The sequence below is a fragment of the Schistocerca cancellata genome, chromosome 6 (genome assembly GCF_023864275.1).
Source record: "Schistocerca cancellata isolate TAMUIC-IGC-003103 chromosome 6, iqSchCanc2.1, whole genome shotgun sequence".
NCBI classification, from domain to species: domain Eukaryota; kingdom Metazoa; phylum Arthropoda; class Insecta; order Orthoptera; family Acrididae; genus Schistocerca; species Schistocerca cancellata.
Window position 1 is genome coordinate 487,246,341 of NC_064631.1, and position 20,976 is coordinate 487,267,316.

At 40.7% G+C, this 20,976-nt stretch overlaps 1 protein-coding gene across 2 annotated transcripts in view; it reads left to right on the forward strand.

Annotated features, from left to right (window-relative positions):
* The window catches only part of LOC126190758 (structural maintenance of chromosomes protein 6), a 221,183-nt gene that overhangs the window by 148,963 nt on the left and 51,244 nt on the right, over positions 1-20,976 (forward strand). For both annotated transcript variants that reach the window (XM_049931273.1, XM_049931274.1), the window contains exons 17-18: positions 1,222-1,335; positions 14,627-14,836. In XM_049931273.1, coding sequence (XP_049787230.1) covers positions 1,222-1,335; positions 14,627-14,836 — 324 coding nt within the window. The remainder of the gene's footprint in view (positions 1-1,221; positions 1,336-14,626; positions 14,837-20,976) is intronic.

Here is a 20,976-nt window from a genome sequence, read left to right on the forward strand (position 1 = left end):
CTAATGGAATTAAATGAAAATCTTGAAGCAGTTGTGAGGCGTGCTTTTAGATTTGTGTTACCATTAGGTTCAATAGCATGTGATCATTGTGGATATACTTTGTGAATTCAAATGGGAATCACTGGAGGGAAGGTGACATTCTTGTTGTGAAACAGTATAAAATTTAGAGAACCAGCATTTGCAGCTGACTGCAGAATGATTGTACTGCTGCCAACATACATTTTGCATGAGGACTGCAAAGACATCATGAGAAATTAGGGCTTGTACAGAGGCCATGTAGATAGTCGTTTTTCTCTCATTCCATTTGCAAGACAAGTGGAACAGGAAAGGCAGTGACTAGTAGTGGTACAAGATATATGCCCCATCAAGCATTTTATGGTGGCTTGGAGAGTATATATAATGATGTAGAAATGCAATGTGACTGAAGGTGAACTTCATACCCCAGAACTTCATTTAATCAAAAGGCACAGCACAGATTCCCACAGTGCATAAAGTTAAAGTAAGAGTGCATTTCTCAGTTACTTTGTTTCAACATGTTTGCTTCCTAATACAGCAACTTAAATGTTTTTCTTAGACCAAATTACCTCTCTCAACCTCTGTTTTTATTGTTTTTTGTGCTAGCGGAGATGCTGAGTCACAGATAGCCACAAAGAAAAGACTGTCAGAAAGTGAGCTTTCAGCCAACGAGGCCTTCCTTGAAAATAGACAACATATAGACACACATGCTCATGCAAACACGACTCACACACATATGATCACAGTTTCTGGCGACTGAGGCCAGACCAGGAGGTCTGGCCTTAGCTGCCACAGACTGTGGTCACATGTGTGTGTGTGTGTGTGTGTGTGTGTGTTGTGTGTGTGTGCGCCCGCTCGTGCGCGCCCGCTCGTGCGCGCCCACTCGTGCGCGCGCGCATGTGTATGTGTTTCTATTGTTGACGAAGGCCTTGTTGACCAAATGCTCACTTCCTGGCAGTCTTTTCGTTGTGCCTATCTGTGACTCAGCATCTGCGCGCGCGCATGTGTGTGTGTTTCTATTGTTGACGAAGGCCTTGTTGACCAAATGCTCACTTCCTGACAGTCTTTTCGTTGTGCCTATCTGTGACTCAGCATCTGCACTACATGGTGATAACAATTGTCCTTTTCATAATATTATTATTTTAAATGGTGTTTTTGAATCATATTTATGTACTGTTTACTGAGATAGTATTTTATTTGTTCCAGAGGTTTCCAGCTATTATTGAATCTCGCAATTTCTTCCTAGACTGGCTGAAGAAGTACGTTATCATCAGAGTGCAGTGCTTTTTTTATGGGATTCTTCTCACACGGAAATATACTGTGAGTGTTCATCTGCTGCACTCTACTTGTTTTGTTGTTAGCAGAGAAGACAAAAACCTGTTGTTGTGTTGATTATGGTTTAAAAACAGTGCAGAGAATTTTCATTGTTCAGATAATCTGTTATGCCACAATCCATTACTTATCATGTGTAAGAACTGAGGTCTGTTTCTCATTTCTGGTGATTTTGAATGAGCTTCACAACCCCCCCCCCCCCCCCCCCACACACACACACACACCCCACCCCACCCCACCCCACCCCACCCCACCCACCTTTCCCCCCTTTCTTTTCCACTTAACTTTCTACTGATAAGGATCGCTAATAAAAGAGACACAGTAATTATTATTCCGCAGTTTATGTTCACAAAAATTTGTTGTTTTAAGTTATACGACAGTGAACGCCAAATGGTAGCTGCTGCTACTGCTGTTGGTAATGATCATCGGCAAGCAATGAATTATGTAAGGTCTTGGTCAAAAACTGATTTATTAACACATTTTGATATGTCATCTTCAGATATAGAATGAAGTACAAAAATGGCACATAAGGTACTGAAAATACAGCTCTCATATATGTGGAACCATGTGCAACATCCAGGGCATCGTGAAGTAGGCAGTCTGGCATCTAGCATGCAGTGCACCTGGCTCCACATATTCCACTTTTGTATTGCTCATTTCTGTACTTCATTTTATGTCTTGATGATGATGTATCAAAACATATCAATAAATTAATTTGTGACCAAGACGTTCCACATTTCAGTGTAATGCCAATTCTGAAGGTTGTGTGCTCCATAGATGGATGCATTCCTCTATCAAGTGAAGAATAAGGATGCTGTTTACATTACAAGATTGTACATGATGTGAGTCATTCCACTCTCTTCTCAATAAATTATTTGCTTAAAAAATGTTAAATTTGTCAATGGTGGAAGTTCCTGGTCAGAAACAATAAATAAAAACAAGGAAACACAACCTCTCACGTGCATTCAGTTGGTACATGTCACAAAGACACACATAACAGAAAATTCCATTAACTTTTGAGAAAGTGTCATCATTGCTCCGGACTGTGTGTGTGAACTCCATGAGCTGCCCCCTCTTATTGATGATATACCAAACTCATAATCATCCAAAATGTCTTTTAATCACCATCATTCATTGCCGTTTACATGAAGGCACAATTTTTCTAAATAGCCCAAAAATAAAAAGTTATGTGTTATTACAGACACAGAATGGCTGGCCAATACTTACTTGCAGGAGACAAAATTCTGCCACATACAAACGGAGAAGGAAGAAGACCTATCTTAGTTTTCAGAGAAGTGTTGGTTCATTCCCCAGTAAAGAAAGAGGGATAGGCTGAGAAAAGATAGAAAGGGGAAGCAGATCACTCAATACCTCAATATGAGAGGGACTCATTTGTGGTGAAGACGAGAGGAGACTAATATGAAGTGGGAAAGTTGCTTGTCAAAGATAGTACATCGATAAGCATTGTGGCAGCACCTGTAAAGATGATAGGACTGAGTGTCCAACCCCTGGTAGCTGAGTGATCAGCGCGACAGAATGTCAATCCTAAGGGCCCGGGTTCGATTCCCGGCTGGGTCAGAGGTTTTCTCCACTGAGGGACCAAGTGTTGTGTTGTCCTAATCATCATCATTTCATCCCCATCGATGCGCAAGTCGCTGAAGTGGTGTCAAATTGAAAGACTTGCACCTGTTGAACGGTCTACCCGACAGGAGGCCCTAGTCACACGACATTTACATTTTTATAGGACTGAGTGAGAAATAATGAAACATTAGGATGACATGAAGTGAATAGTACAATTAAGTAGTAGGAGGCGAATGGAAAAGGATATGGGGATGGGGGAAAACGAAAAAGAGAGAAATGTAAGATCAAATGTTGTTGTTGTTGTGGTCTTCGGTCCAGAGACTGGTTTGATGCAACTCTCCATGCTACTCTATCCTGTGTGCAAGCTTCTTCATCTGCCAGTACCTACTGCAGCCTACATCCTTCTGAATCTGCTTAGTGTATTCATCTCTTGGTCTCCCTTTATGATTTTTACCCTCCATGCTGCCCTCCAATACTAAATTGGTGATCCCTCGATGTCTCAGAACATGTCCTACCAACCGATCCCTTCTTCTCGTCAAGTTGTGCCACAAGCTCCTCTTCTCCCCAATTCTATTCAATACCTCCTCATTAGTTATGTGATCAACCCATCTAATCTTCAGCATTCTTCTGTAGCACCACATTTCGAAAGCTTCTATTCTCTTCTTGTCTAAGCTATTTATCGTCCATGTTTCACTTCCATACATTGCTACATTCCATACAAATACTTTCAGAAATGACTTCCTGACACTTAAATCTATACTCGATGTTAACAAATTTCCCTTCTTCAGAAACGCTTTCCTTGCCATTGCCAGACTACATTTTATATTCATCTTTATTGCTTGTTTCCACCTTTGTGGTTTGGGTTGTGAATCAAGCACCTCCATTACTGTCTGTCTCTCCACCATGGACACCTCACTATATTTACCAGTCTCTTTCTGGGTCTTCCTTGTGGTTTCTTTCCATTTAATCTTCATGTGTGTGTGTGTGTGTGTGTGTGTGTGTGTGTGTGTGTGTGTGTAGATTCGTGCCCTTTTTCTCATCTACACGTTTCTAATTTTTCTTGTCTTTTATTTGACACCCCATAAAAATTTCACCTTTCCTGCCTATATCCTGATGTGTAATCTTTTTCTTTTGGTCCATGTTCCAGCTGCATGTCCTACAATGAGTTGATAATAGAACTTAATTACATTCCTTTGGGATTTCTATTCCACAGAAAACCCCTTACAGTCTGGTTGTAGCTTTTGCTTGTAGTATAACTTTCCCAATTTCCTTCATTTGTAATCACATTTTCCAAGTATTTGAAAGTTTTGAACACTTCCAAATTTATTTTATTCAGTTTCATCTATCCCATTACGTTCTTCCTTCTCCTTGTCATCATAACAGTGTTTGCTCTTCTTTGTACTTTCGTTTTTCTGTCCCTTAGTTCCATACATCTGTAGTACGACCCACCCTTTAACCTTCCCGGAATTAAAATTTTCCTGCCATTTATGACATCTTTTGTCACTCCCATCAAATTTTCTATGTCCACAATGTTATTTCGTGCCCTATTTTGCATCAACATATTTATAATTTTCCTGCGAGTTATGATTTATGAAAAAATGTTCATGGAGAAAAAACCGATGTAAAATGACGCTGGCGTGGCATCGGCCATCAAGTAGTGTTTACAAGCCTTACACGCTTAAGTTTCTTCACACCAGTGCACTCTACTCAGTGGTTTTGAATCATTAAATGGGTAAAAATTGGAACAAGTCATGCCGTATCTCCTGCTGCTACCAGGCTCTACGTGGCATGGTGGTTGGTGGGAGTAACTAGGATTGTTCGAATAAAGATACCATGACCACTAAAAATGATTTCCAAACTGTCCCTACTGTGCACGCGTAGTTTCGTGATGGTTCTGATCATTGTAACACCTTTGTCGAACCATATTTAGCATGTTTTGTTGTTTGGCCACTTGCAGCAACAAGTCATGCCGTATCTTGTGCTGCTATGTGGCATGGTGGTTAGTGGGAGTAACTAGGTTTGTTTGAATAAAGACATCATGACCACTCATAATGATTTCCAAACTGTCTCTACTGTGTATGCGCAGTTTCATGATTGTTGTAACACCTTTGTCGAACCATATTTAGCATGTTTCATTGTTTGGCCACTTGCAGTCCTAATTGACACCTGCACTCATTTTGCTTTGCTCAAATGATTTTGGTTCATACACAAAACCAATAATGTATTTCTTCATACTGAGCAAAGCATGTTTCAATAATTTATTCCCATTGTCACAATATTATGAGAAGGAAAGTTGCTACTCACCATATAGCGGAGATGCTGAGTCACAGATAGGCACAACAAAAAGATTTTCACACTTAAAGCTTTCGACCAACGGCCTTTGTCAACAGTAGACACACATAACCCCAAACACACTCACACAAACACAACTCATACACACGACTGCAGTCTCAGGCAACTAAAACCACACTGCGAGCAGTGGGTGCGGAAAAGGAGGAGGCTGGGGCGGAGAGGGGTGTGGGGGAGGGGATAGGGGAATAGTATTGTGGAGATGTCGGACAGTGAGCTGCTGCAGGTTGGACGGTGGGCAGGGAGATGTGGTGAAAGGGGGGGGGGTAGTGGAAAAGGAGAGAAATAGAGAGAAATAAATGAAAAATAACAAATAAATAAATAAAAAAAAGACTAGGTGTGGTGGTGGAATGATGGCTGTGTAGTGCTGAAATGGGAGCAGGGAAGGGGCTGGATGAGGAAGGACAGTGACTAACGAAAGTTGAGGCCCGGAGTGTTATGGAAATGTAGGATGTATTGCAGGGAAAGTTTCCACATGCGTAGTTCAGAAAAGCTGGTGTTGATGTGAAGGATCTATTGGCACAGGCTGTGAAGCAGTCATTGAAATGAAGGATATAATGTTTGGCAGCGTGTTCTGCGACAGGATGGTCCACTTGTTTCCTGGCCATTCTTGTTGACAGACAGCTTGTTGGTTGTCATGCCTACATAGAATGCAGTACAGTGGTTGCAGTAGATCACATGACTAGTTTCACAGGCAACCCTGCCTTTGATGTGATAGGTAACGTTAGTGACTAGACTGGAGTAGATGGTGGTGGGAGGATGTATGGGACAGGTCTTGCATCTAGGTCTATTACAGGGGTATGAGCCATGAGGTAAGGGATTGGGAACAGGGGTTGTGTAAGAATGGACGAGTATATTGTGTAGGTTCGGTGGAAGGCGGAATATCACTTGGGAGGGACAGGAAGGATAGTGGGCAGGACATTTCTCATTTCAGAGCATGACGATAAGTGCAGCATTTACTTATGTGTTTTTTGTGATGTTACACAAGCAAACAACATGAATGATAGTTGCGTGTGTGTAGTCTTCTACATAACCAAGGAGGCACAGTACCTGAATCCTCTGAAAGATGACTACAGTGCAAGAGACACAGAACAATACATATGCAAACACCCAAAAAAAATGCTGATGTAAATATTTGCACTTGACAATGAGAAAACATTCTCTAAATTTATTGTGCTAAGCATGATAAAGTACATATCTGGTGCACTGTTTCATTGTTTGAAAATGGATGACAGCTGCAGTCTTTCCAAAACATTGGTTATGATGTATGAAATTGAGTCAAATGTTTCTACTTCCCAGATAGTTACCAGCTCCAGTAGCATCAGCAGTTTTTATTAGATAATAAACAAATCCCTGACAAGCATTTTGTGATCTATTATGTGCTATGTCATACATAAAGTGTGAAAATGCAAGGGGGAATTCTTTATTTAATGTTTAGAGCTTACAACGTTATTTCTCACGTTTTACATTTTCCCGCATCTTACACCCTTTTTTTTTTAAATCTCTTGAAAAGGGTAAAAAACAGGGTTTCACTGTAATTGTATTTGTGCTTTCACTTCATCCTCACCCCATGTCACTGTGTCATCTTTAAACAACATGGCTATTGTTTTACCTAGCTTTCTAATTTCTATTGCTGGTATTGGAGTTTCTGAGGTGAAGTGGGTGATAGGAGACAGGAGGTGGTGAGTGGGAGGGGCGGTTGGGGAGGGGTAGCTGATGACTCAGAGGGAGGTAGCAGATGTATGAGATGGGTATGTTGAAGAGAGAAGCAACAGGTGCATGGGATAAGATTGTGACATGTGCACCAGGGCCGGTGAGCTTGTGCAGACCTCTGTGACAATAACAATGTGGAGGAGTGGATTGGGAGGAGGTGACAGAACAGAGGAAGAGGAGACTGTTGTGAAAGCAGCCTTTTAATATACCAGCTCCGCTGCAGTTCCTGCATAGCTTTTGTTTCTGGATAGCTTTTGTTGGGTCATGACCACCAACCAACTGTCTACCTGTGTGAATGATGCGTGGCCAACACCAAACTGTGGCCGAGAGCAGAGGTACCTCCGAGTGGCAGAACTCTCAATATCTTTTCCCACGCGCACCAGTTTTTCTGAACTACAGAGATTGGAATTATCCTTGCACCAGATCATTTCTGAAATCCAAGTGGCTTCAATCTATGCTAACCCTTTACACCTGCATCATCTTCCCAACAATCTTCTCTTCCAGTCTTCTGTCATTACTCTCCCACATCCTCATAAGTGCTGCATGAACTCACTCGCTCCAGTTGCTGTCTCACATTCCTGTTCCATGCACCTGATGCCTCTGCCTCCCCATTCCTATCTCGTTCACGTGCTGTCTCCTCAGAGCCAAATTTTGTTCATGACTCTGGTAGATAATGTGGAGGACCCTATATTTCTCTTTCATAGACCTGTTTCATTATACTTCCCCTCCCTCCCTCCTTCCACCACCAGTACTTCTCTTGCCTTTACTGTGCTAAAATAATTTTTGTACTTATCTTTTATCATTTGTTCTTTCACTTTCCTAACTTGTTTATCCGTTAATATTTCGCAGAACACTCAATCTAGGCACAAGGTGATAGGCCTTCTCAACATCAAATTCCCCCTCTTTTTTCCATTAAATCTTTTAATGTAAAGATCAGATCAAACATTGATCTGTCTTTCCTGAAACCATACTCTTCTTCTCTCTTCTGGAATTTTTTTCATCTTCCAAATTATGCTAAATAGTACAACCACTGTAGCCCTACTGGTTCTGTTGCTTTTATCATTTCTGTGGTCACACATCCACTTTCATATTCTGTGTGGCTTTGTATATTTGTAAGCCAGGTAACTCTTTTTCTTCATCTTCATCTTCCTCCCTTGTGTCTTTATCATTCTAACTTACTCACTGCATTTAACATTCATCAGTTTTGAACATATTCTTCCAATTTTTATAGAATTTATATTTTTTCTCTTTTTGTATCTTTGACTTCTTTATTTTTGCCTATCCACTTTCAACAAGCCACTTGCTTCTTAAGAAGATTTCTGTAACACTTCTATTCCTCTTCTTCACTACTACTCTGTTCTTGTTTCTGTCTTTAAACATCCATATCCTTATATTTCTTTCTCTTTCTCTATTAACTTGGCTGGCATCACTTTATGGGCTCCTTCAAATTCTTCTGTAGGCATTTCTAGCTGTGTACATTCCTCTCTCTCCATAAGAAGAAGACCAATCATTGTCTTGATTTTTCTCTCTCCCGGCCTATACATAGTTATTTTGTGTGAGTTCTTCCTTCTAATTATGTTTTTCCAACAATTAAATGACTCTTCTGCAAAAGTCTATTAACAAAGCTGCTTCTTCAGTCTGGTTACCATAACTAAAGGGGCCAGTCTGTTGTTCTTTCTCTTGCTCGTTAGTCCCAACATGTGCAGTCACATCTCCTGTTATTATGACTTCTTTATATTGTATACATTTTTTCAGTACTTCTGAAAACTCTTATAGGCATTCATGTACCTTTCCTGATACAGGAACACAGACATGTATAAAATCCGTTGTTCCACTATCAAAGCCAACCTTACTGTAATTATTCTATCACTAATCTGATCAGTTTTTTCCCTACACATTGAACTAAAGCATCTCTCAACACAACATCAACTCCATTTCATTATCATATTGATGATAGTGACTGTCATGTTATCTCGCAGGTCACCCAGAGCCACAGGAACAGGAAGTCACTTCCAGGTGACACTTTAACATTTTCCAAGACTTGAGCTTGCACATACTAATGTTATAGCCTGTTTATCCATCAGATTCACCACACACAAAGGCATTTTACAACCTTCTGCCAGGTTTAAATTATGCTGTCCCTAACATGGAGACAGATGCCTTTTGTAGCTGCTTCTCTGGGGTACAGACCCTACAGGTTTGCATCTTTCACCACCGACAATGTACTGAAGTCCACCTTCTCCATCACAGTCATAATTGGCATCTTCACCCAATATTCTGGACTTGGACCCTCTATATACAGGGCCTCTCGTTTAAGAGTTGTCAGGCACATTTTCTCTGTTGTTTCAGCAAATATTTGCAATTTTTTTCTTTTGTTCTGCCTCTCCCCCTCCCTCCACCAGTGTTTGCTCTTGGTTTGTTTTCTGTTACTACCAAAATGATTAAGTGGAGTTTCATGTGCCCATTCAATAGAACGGTCCCAAAATAGTAAAGTGTGATATTCATGTTATTAATATGTGTTAACAGGGACAGTAAAATGCGAAGAATAACCGGTACTCCAGCAGCGACTGAGCAGTGCTTTTACTGCATGGCAATAGCAGTCAATACACTGGGGGTTGCATGAGAGATGTGATGAGCAGTATGTGTTTGTGGTGTTTCCAGCTATACATATCATAAACAAAATTGCGAAGATCTACCAAGACACCAAAGACAATGTGCCTGATGATTCTTAAGAGACACCCTGTATATGATCCTTGGATAACGTGTGTCCCAGTATTTTAAAACCCAGAGGAACTCAGACTGATAGCTGCATGTTATAATTATATTAATATTTAATGCATACTTGGGGACCAGGTTTCACCACACTATCTTACTGCCTTAGAGTGCTTCATTTACATTAATGCTCAGTTTTTAAGTGATGATAATACTACATGCACTAACAAATCAATAATTACTACAGTTTCTCAAGTCTGCTTGTAATTTACTTTGAATTGACTCACAACTTATAATACAAAGAATTGGTTAGATAAAGCATAAAGAGACAAATGTTAGGAGAATTGTGGTCTTAAAACTGAGAGTGGCTGCAGTTGAGCAATTTTTCAGATAATCTGTATTTAAAATATATTCCAACAGGCTTTGGCACAGAAAACAACAAAACTGTCACCAAATGAGAGGCCAATAGTTTAAACAAGAATTTTGTTTAGCTGCTGGTATGTTCCAGTCAAGGCTGTTGTTCCAGCAGATGCTTATTGTATTTTCGTCATCAAAGTGTACTCGGCAGGCACTGACAATTGGTAAAGTCTTGCCTAGCAGCATTTATGTAGTCTTTGGCAGTAATTCTTGTAAGTCAAAAAATAACAGATTGCCAACATAAGAATTCCAAACAGCCACTAACTGCCAGCACTTACTGTTATTTGCACATTTTCACAAGCATCATTAGTACCTTTCAAGGTGATACACACTTCACTTGCCCCCTAAACCCACTAAATCTCTATCTTGTTAACCACTTCCGAGATTTGTTACAAAAGCAGATCCAGCTACTTAATATGTTCTCCATCTCCATATTGCCTTTGAAGGCTGGAGGGTGTGCAGTGGGGTTGTCCATTCCATAAGACTCTTTTCTACATTACTTTACTACAAAAGTGCCCTGAACTGAATTTATCCCTCTGACTAAAATTACTTGCTGGTTGCCATTCCATACCTTAAAAATTACTTCTTCCAATCAAAACTCTCAGCATCAGACTCAAAATGTCTGCCATTCCCAGTGCTCCAAAACAAAGTGTCACTTCACTTGGATTTCTTGACTAGTGTGGTGTACAGGATGGTTTATAAAGTTCCAGTTTCAAAACACTGTAAGAAATGAACCACTGCACAGAATGAAGTGAGATTTGTATGTAATATTTTCAAACAAGGGGGAACATTATTGGGGGGGAGGGGTGAAAATTTTACCACTAGATGCACTAAGTGGCAAAGAAAAGGAGAAGAAGAAGAAGAAGAAAAGTGCAGGGTACTTGGCTGTTTCTCAGTATGTACTCATCGTGATTCTCTCAGTGCACTTTTATCAGAACGGTGATAAGAAATGTGACTATGCACAAGTAGTTCTGCAGACATTCCAGTCACTCAGGGGTATGAAAAAAGACATTGGTATGACATCTGATGGAGGTCTGGAGAAACTGATTACATAATTAAAAAAGATAGGCTCTTTTGAAGACAATCTGATGACAGCATTGTAGGTGGGGGTCGAGCGGTAATGTGCAAACATAAAACAGCGCATGAGAAGCTGCCTGAACTTTGGACATAACTGTGAGAAAGGTGCATAACATTCTACCAAATATCCTGCATTGCTATTCATACAAAATTACCCATGTTCAAGAGTTGCTTTGTGTAGATGTGCGCGTAGAACCATTTTATGCAAGATTGTGTTCCTCTGCATATTGGACAGCCAACGAAGCAGCTGCTGCAGAGGTATTTTGGAAATGGCTAGAGTTGTCAACCGTTATTTCGATACAGCCTAGCCATCAAGATCACCTGATATTAATCCGAGTGACTTCTTACTGTGCTGTTATTGGAAAGATGCTGTGTTTAGTTGCTCTGATTGAAAGTGTAGGTGAATTGAAGGCACACATTGTGCAGTGCATTCTGAACATGACCCCTATGACACTCTGTTCTATTGTGGAACTTGCTGTTCCTCAATTTCTCCCATCTGTTGTGGTACGACCTAGCTGTGGTGGATGGGCTTACATAACTAACAGTGCCACAGATGTTGAATGCCAGACTTGTGCGGTCTTGCTCATTGCACAATACAGTTTGTTTAATGTGCAGCTCACGCCATAGCTGTTGTATTGCGATTTGTCTGCAATTTTTAGCCAAATCTATTTACATTATGGTGCTTACAGCACCATCTGGTGGGAAATTTCTAATTTTTTTCCATGACATTTCCCCCTTCTTTGATAATATACTGTTCAAATTTATTGTCATTCCAAGCAGTGGGTCTTTTTCTACAGTGTTTTGAAACTGGACCTTTAATTATAATCACACTGTACACATGTAATTCATTATTGGGCACTGTCCAACAGCCCATTTAACTGCAGGCTGTTGCAGTTTACCTATTTTGGAAGCCCACTCCCTGTTATCATAGCCTTAACTGAGGCATAACAGAGAGCCTGTGTGACATGGAAATGCTGTAGTAGCACATGACAAATGTCAACGAACAAATAGTTCTGATTAAGAGTACAGAGTGCCATACTTCGTTGATCACAGAATATTTATGAAAGTGACACTTTGCTACTAACATTGTCCTGCTGCTGTACCAAATGAAGCAAGTTGCATGTAGTTGTAATGAAGATTTGCATAATGTGCTCTGTGATTTTGACAGAGTTTACTGAGTGGAGGCCGTAAAGTAGTTCCAACCTATGTAAATGAGTCAAAGCCAGTTACTGGACTTAAGGGTTCAGTTGGTGTTAATCAGAATACCACCATTCTGGTGCCCAACCTTGTTTTGTGTTATCCATTGTATACAAATTAGTTTTAGTAGTAACATTACATTTGTTTGTCATATCTTTAATGTTTAGAATTATTTCTTTTACAATATTTCAGTGAGTATCCTAACATTTCATTAACTATGTTTTACATTTTCTGTTTGCTTATAAAAATTGCACTCAACTATATGTAGAATATACTAACTCGTTTCATGGAGTAATTTTTGTTGTGAAAATAAGAGACAAAAGGGCGGTATTTTGTTGCAGGAAAGAAGTTATTTTATGAATAAAGCAGTCTAGATCAAGTTCTTCTTTAACTGTCTTACAGGTTTCGGTGAAATTAAACCTCTTCAGATTTAAAACCAAAGTACACAAAGACTTGACTACTGCTACTGGTAGCACTAACAACACACACCAGCTGAAAATGGTGGTACCAGCAGTCCTTCTGTGTTTTACTTTTAAATCTGATGGTGAAAGATAACTGATTTGGGTGAAACCAGTACTAATTGTTAAAAAACATGATCTAAACTGTCTTGTTCATAAAGTATGGAAATAAGTTACCATATATATGCAATTAATCAGTGCATATTTTTTCTCAAATTTAAGGACGAAATACTGGGGTGCATCGCCACCAAAATAGATCTCATTGTACTATAGGATTATTGCAGCCTCAGTCTGTGATGCTTTAGAAGCACGTGTTAACTTGTTAATTATGGCTACACGTTCTTGTTATCGCTCTTACACAGCTACAGAAAAGCTTAAAATTGTTGTGGCAGAGAATATTCGAAACTGAGCAATGGGAAGAAAGTACGATGTGAGCAAGGGTCATATTTGTGACTGGCGAAAAAACAAAATACAATTTCAAGAAACAAACAGTAATCACCAGGCATTTCACAGCCAGAAAGCTGAGCATCTGGACCACTAAAAAAGGGTCTGCAATTATGTGGATGATAAATGACAATATGGATGCCTAGTGACTAGTGAAATGTGCCACCTCAAAGCATTGGCTTTGCCAAGGAAGAAGGCATCACCAGTTTCACCATAGCTATCTGTAAAGATTTTCCAATCGAAATGGATTTGGCTTCCAGAGGAAAACTGTCGTTGCTCAATGGTTTCCAGGCAATTATGAGGAAAAGGTAGTGAATTTTTATTGCTATACGAATGGTTTGTGCCATGAACATTCCTATATGTTATCTCAGATTGGTAAGGAGGATCAAAAGCCAGTCTATTGCGATCTATTTTGAGATGCCACTTGATGGCACCGTGAGCAGGAAAGGGGAATCCAGTGTCGTGATATGAACTGGCGGCGATGAGAAGCAAAGGTGTACAGTGATGTTGTGTGTACTGTTGATGGAAAAAGGCTACCACGTTACATGATATTTAAAAGGAAAACTATTCTGAAAATATCAGTGAAACGCATATTGTGAGAGCAAACCCAAGAGGATGGCTGAACAGCGACCTTGTGGTTGACTGAATGATGCATGTTTGGCAACATCTGTCTGGTGCGTTACTGAATTTATGTAATATTTTGGTTCTGGACAGCTTCTGCAGACATATATCTGAGGAAGTGTGAGACAAGCTACAAAAAGGGAAAAGTGACTTTGTCATTATCCCTGGAGGCCTAACATCTGGTCTGCAACCACTAGACGCGACACATGCGTTGGATGGCCAATGAAAACCACAAGTTTGGACCAAGTAGAAAAATTAGGTGGGTGGTTTTCTCCCAGATTTGTGAGTTGGTGAAATGAGCCTGAGACTCCATTCCACTACCACTGGTCGAAAATTCTTTAAAAAATCCGGTTCACAAATTCACTGGATGAAACCGAGTCGGCGCTCTATGGGAAGATGGTGACAACAACAATTATTCTTTCACATTCTTTCTCTAGCGATGATGATGAAGGTGATGATGAATCATTATGTTAGAATATATTTTCTGTGAATAAAACACCAATTAAAGCCACTATTCCCCTCCCCGCCCACTTAAAATTAGGGTGCGCAGATTATTCAATGGCACAGATTATTCACATATATTATTTTGTTACTTTTATACTCGGATGTTGGTGCACTAATAAAATTATGTAGAACAGCTGTAGTTATTTATTCGGTTGAAGTATTTCATCACATCATGGTTCATACTAATATTAGATGTCTATTTCTAGGGAAAAATTGAAGTTGATGATGTGGCCGGCAAAATGTATGTGAGAGCATCTCCATCTGTTACTGGTAAAGATGAAAACCAAATGGTTGGTAAAGATGTAAAATCATTGTCTGGTGGTGAGAGATCATTTTCAACTGTGGGCTTAATTTTATCTCTCTGGGCTGTTGCTGAACCACCATTTTATTTCTTGGATGAATTTGATGTATTTATGGTAAGTCTCCATACAGGAAATTGGGTCAAATAAACACAATTTTAACTTACAATTATTTTACCTCATGCTAATGTGTTTTTTAAAGCACTTTGATACTGTGATTGATTTCTAAATCTTTTTGGAATAGTGTTTTCTTACAGTCTCTCCTTCCTTAATAGTTTTTACAACTTAAGTCCTGCTAATTGTATCTAGTATATGCTCTTATTTAGTACCAAGATCATAAGTGATATTGTGAATGAATTTGGCATTTTCTTTTTTCATGTCCAAAGCAAGCTATAAATTATTTATACATAGTAAAATTCAATGCATCACTCTCTTTACACACACACACACACACACACACACACAGTACAATATGTTTCTTTCTGCCAATCTCATAATAATATGGCACATGTAAGTTTTTGGATACAGAGTACCATTTTTTTTTTTTTTTTTTTTTTTTTTTTTTTTTTTTTTTTTTACCACTGTTTTATGTGTACCTCCATATGTGGTACTGAGGAATAAATTCATGAAAGTGTCAGGTACAAGATAAAAAAGACAAAAATGGGCTTTTACCAGAGGAACCCTAGTTAGATGAAACTTGTTTGTAGGATTTTGAAAACATAGTTCCCTTGACTGCAGCTTGGAATGTAAATTGAGTTAGAAAAGGGACAGTAATATGACAAGTAACATCCTGTCTTGCATTGGCAAGGACGTAGTGGGTATAGTGTCAAACAGATGAAATACTTGGAAAAAATTATGAAAGGCAAACAGGAGTATAACTCTATTAACAGTGTTGTCAGTCAACAGGGCAATATTTTCAAGATATCAACATCAAATTGGTGTGAAGTCTATTATATGCCTGAAAATGCAATTGAGTAGCATTTCTGCACAAAATAGGCAGGAGTAATGCCATCTTTATTCTGTAAAGAAGAAAAAATTATGCGGCAGGTTTCTCATTCAGATGCCACATTTGAATTTTGCTTGTTTGTGAGAAGATTCTATTACGCCTCTTGCAGGAAGGAGAAATGTCTGCCAGCACATTGGGCAGCAGCAGGATTGTTACTTTTCAAGACTGCACTCAATTGTTCCACTGTATTGCTGCTCCTGACAATGGATTAGGGAATATGGATCCAGCAGCTTGACGAGGGCCCTACACAGTGCTAGACAGGATCTCAGTGGCACCACTTGACTACCAGCTGAGAGGACAGACATATTGTTCATTGGCTGTGACAGACCGAGTAGCAACATTATTTGCCATGAGGCAGCTTCTTTGCAGTAACACGAATTTCCACACAGAATGTGCATTGACTTATGGAGCACTGTGGACTGTGAGCACTGTGACTATTGTTATGGCTTCTGTTGAGGTGCCAGCAGAGAGAGACGTGTTGAGGTGGTGCAACCAGTGACAATATTGGACACAGGAATGGCACAACACTGTCTTTTCCGACAGGTCCAGCCTCTGCATACAACATCAGAATGGACATACATTGATCAGCCAGAACATTATGACCATCTACCTAATAGCTGGTATGTTCACCTTTGGCATGGATAACAGTGGTGACATGTCGTGGCTTGGAAGCAATGAGGCCTTGAGTAGGTAACTGGGGGGAGTTGGCACCACATTTGCATACACAAGTCACCTAATTCCCGTAATTTCCTGGGACAGGGAGATGAGCTTTGACATCAAGTTCAGTCATATTCCAGATGTGTTCGATTGGGTTCAAATCTGGCGAGTTGGGGGGGGGGGGGGGGGGTCAACACATCAATTGGAACTCGCCACTGTGTTCCTCAAACCACTCCATCACACTCCTAGCCTTGTGACGTTGCGCATTATCTTGTTGAAAAAATGCTACTGCTGTCAGGAAACATGATTGTTATGAAGGCGTGTACATGGTCTGCAACCAGTTTACGATACTTCTTGGTCGTCATGGTACCTTGCACAAGCTCCACTGGACCAATGGATGTCCATGTGAATGTTCCCCAGAGCATAATGGAGCTGTCTTACAGCTTGTCTCTGTCCTGCAGTACATGTGTCAAGGAGATATTCCTCTTTAAGGTGACAGATTCATGCCCTCCCATTGGCATGATGAAGAAGATATCGAGATTCATTACACCATGCAACACTCTACCACTGTACCAACTTCCAGTGCTAATGACCGTGTGCCCATTGTTGTCATAGTGATGATGTGGTGTTAACATTGGCACATGCATGAGTCGTCAGTTGCAGAGACCCATTGTTAGGAGTGTTTGATGCACTGTGTGTTCAGGCACACTTGTATTCTCCCAATCGTGAAAGTGTGATGTTAGTTCCACCATAGTTCACCGCCTGTCCTGTTTTACCAGTCTGCCCAGCCTACAACTTCTGGCATCTGTGATGAGGGGTGGCTGCCCAGCTCCACAACATCTGGACGTGGTTTCCCCATGTTTCGCCACGTGCTGAAGGCACTCACCACAGCACTCCTCAAACACAAGTTGTGCAGTTTCTGAAATGCACATGCCAAACCTCCAGGCCATCACAATCTGCCGTTGGTCAAATGCAGATAGATCGCGCACTTTCCCCATTCTACATACGAACAGTGTGGTGTCACCGCCAGACACCACACTTGCTAGGTGGTAGTCTTTAAATCGGCCGCGGTCCGTTAGTATACGTCGGACCCGCGTGTCGCCACTATCAGTGATTGCAGACCGAGCGCCGCCACACGGCAGGTCTAGAGACACTTCCTAGCACTCGCCCCAGTTGTACAGCCAACTTTGCTAGAGATGGTTCACTGACAAATTACACTCTCATTTGCCGAGACGATAGTTAGCATAGCCTTCAGCTATGTCATTTGCTACAACCTAGCAAGGCGCCATTATCCTTTGCTATTTATCTTGTGATGCATGTACCGTCAGACCGATGTTCACCAATTATGGATTAAAGTTAAGTATTCCATCAGCTACATACTTTATTTGCCAGTCTCAATCCCTTTAACTGTTCCAGACCTCACGCCAGCCTGCGTGAGCTTAACGCGTGCCTTTCGGCTACCAATCATAGTGGCTTGGCTGTCTTGCCAAGTCACAACAGACAGTACGCTTACTGATACTACATGCGCTGTGCGTGTGTCTGACTAGCAGTCATTCCTTCCCAGGTGACACTGCTATCACCTGGACAAGTTTGATATCATTAGTAGGTCAGTGGTCATAATGTTCTCGCTGACCGCTGTATGTATATGTGTGTGGAACATCTGAAGCGAATGAATATTGTCAGATTGCATTCGTCATTGTGATATGGGTCCAACACTTTACATGATAATGTGACATATCATTGGGTATACAATACAGTCGCCTCTGGTTTGGACAGCCAGTTATTTGGACAGCAAGTGTAACATATCTGACTGTAAATCCTTCCTTCGAGATCTCCATGACATTACTTGTCAGCCAAATAACAAGAGACTGCATTTTGCATGTACTATACTGACCTTCCTCAATGTAAAGAATGATCAACTATTGCTCTGGCAGCCATGTTCTCTAGATCTCTCAGCCATTGGAAACGTCTGGTCATGGGATGCTGAGACACTGACATGCCACCACATGCCATCCAGTGTGATGAACGATCTCTGGCATAGTGTTAAAACAGCATGGACTGATGTAGCTGTATCTGTCATCCAAGTTCAGTTCAACTTGGTGGCCATCCGGGTTTTGTCCATTGTTGCTGCCATTGTTGCTCTATGTACTAAATTACACCCTTGTACACCTCCAAATTCGTCCTAGTGTACTGAATATGCACTGTAGGTAAATTTATGTAATTTGTCAGTTTTCCTAGTACTGCAGTGTTAATGGCCAACAGTGTACTTTCAACTGGTTCTCTACTTATTAATATATATCTGCATTTACCTGTGTGATCTTTTTCCTTTTCTCTACACATTAGAGCATTTCTTCCATTGTAGAGTTGTCCATTCTCTCACATACACATTTTCTCCATTAGAGTAACAATAGTGTAACTCTTGTTTATGGTTACTTTAAACAAAATAACATACACAACAAGTGAGCATGCTAAGAACAGCTTCATGATACATTTACTCCCTTGTGAAGTATGTTGTTAACAATTAGTTTTAATTTGAAAACAACAGTAACATTCATAAATACAGAAATGAAAGGGTAAGTGACTTACTCTGTCCATCAACAATTTAAGGAAAATATAATGTGTTACTTGCTGTAAAGAAGCCAGGTGAAGTTGCAGACAGGCACAATTAAAAGGCTTTCGGCAACAACATTCAAGCACTTTCTAACGGTGTGCGCAGGAACTAAACTGCCGGTAGACATAGCGCCGGGAGGCTGTGGGGCAGGGAAACGGGGAAAAGGAGCAAAAAAGGAGAGGAGTTGTGAAGGATGGATGGGTACGTTGGCAGAGGGCAGTACACAAAGAAGGTGGGACATTGAATATGGAGGAGGTGATAGGACAGAGAGGGTGAAAACTGTTGGGTAGAGGGTGTGAGGGCAGTAGGTTACTGTAGGTTGAGACCGGGATAATATCAGGAGCAGAGAATGTGTTGTAAGGATAACTTCTATCTACGCACTACCCGAACCATCTGGATCATTCCCTCCACCACTACCTTTAATGATCTGTGATATGGGAGTTACCCTTACAACACATTCTCCACTCCCGTAACCATACCAGTCTCAACCTACAGTAACATGCTGTCCCCACACCCTCCACCCAGCAGTTTCCACTGCCTATGGCATATCACCTCCTCCTTATTCCATCTCCCACCCTCTTTGTGTGCTGCCCTCTGCCAAAACACCTGCTTACCATTCCACTTCCCTGCTTCTCTCTTTATTTGCTCCATGTTTCCCCCTTCCCTCCGCACTGCCCTGTCCCACAGTCTCCTGATGCTGTTGGCAGTCTAGTCCCTGCACTCTCTGCCAGAGAATGTTCTTCTCTCCCCCCATCCGTACACTGCTGTCCCTTCCCCTTCCCCGCCTCCTCCAGATTGCTGCTTCCATTCCATGTGAGAGTTGCATTCTGTTCTGAGCTGCTGAAGTAGACGATCGTGTGTGCGTGTGAGGTGTGCTTATTTGTGTGAATGAATGGTGTGTGTTTCTTTTTTTGATGAAGGCTGTGGCCGAAAGCTAATGTGTAGGTGTCTTTTAATTATGCCTCTCTGCAGCTTAATTGGTCGCCTTTAAAAGAAAGGAGTTCGGTATTCAGCCATAAAAATCTTTCACCGCTACACAGTTATGAATAGAATCTAGTAGTTAGTAAAAGTGTAAAATTTTAATAACGTGTGTTGCTGTTGTAAACATGATTCGTACTTAATAAAGCAACAGAACATCCTTTGTGCATTATTTGTTTTGGCACTCTGCTGCCCATTGAGACTAGTATTTTAACATGTATCAATATTACTTACTTGAGAGTAATTGTTTCTGATCTCAGACTAGTTTCCAAACATAATCAGCAGGAATTATTCACAAGTCACACAGTTCTACCAAACTCAGTCAGTTTCTATGAAAGTAAGCACTGTCTGTCTCCCATCTTACAGTTAGGTTCCTGTGATTATTTTCTGCAATGGAATCATCAACCCATTGCCAAAAATCCCTTGAAAACTGCGATGACAAGTTCAAATTTAAATAAAATAAATCTTTGGAAACAATATCCAGCTGTCTACAGGTAAAACGAATGCGTTCTCTTATAAGTGCTTGGCTTGCACGTTTCTTAATCCTATTAGCTCTCTTACTATTAATAAAATGAATAAATATGGCGAAATTAGGAATTATACCTTCGTCATAGCATCTCAGCAAGAAGGCGAGTGTCCTCAACAGCTTTCCTTTCTTCCTCCGAAGTTTATCTAACTTCTGTACAAGTTTTAGGTTAAAGAATTCCCTCCCTAGGCCCGACAAGACGCCTCCTGAGACGCGGCAAGGTAGGAGTAGGCAAAATGCAACAGGGAATAACAATATTAATGTGCTAATAGTAAACTGCAGGAGCGTCTATAGAAAGGTCCCAGAACTGCTCTCATTAACAAACGGTCACAACACCCATATAGTACTAGGGACAGAAAGTTGGCTGAAACCAGACGTAAACAGTAATGAAATCCTAAACTCAGATTGGAATGTATACCGCAGAGACCGGCTGGACAGCGAAGGGGGAGGCGTGTTTATAGCGATAAGAAGTGCAATAG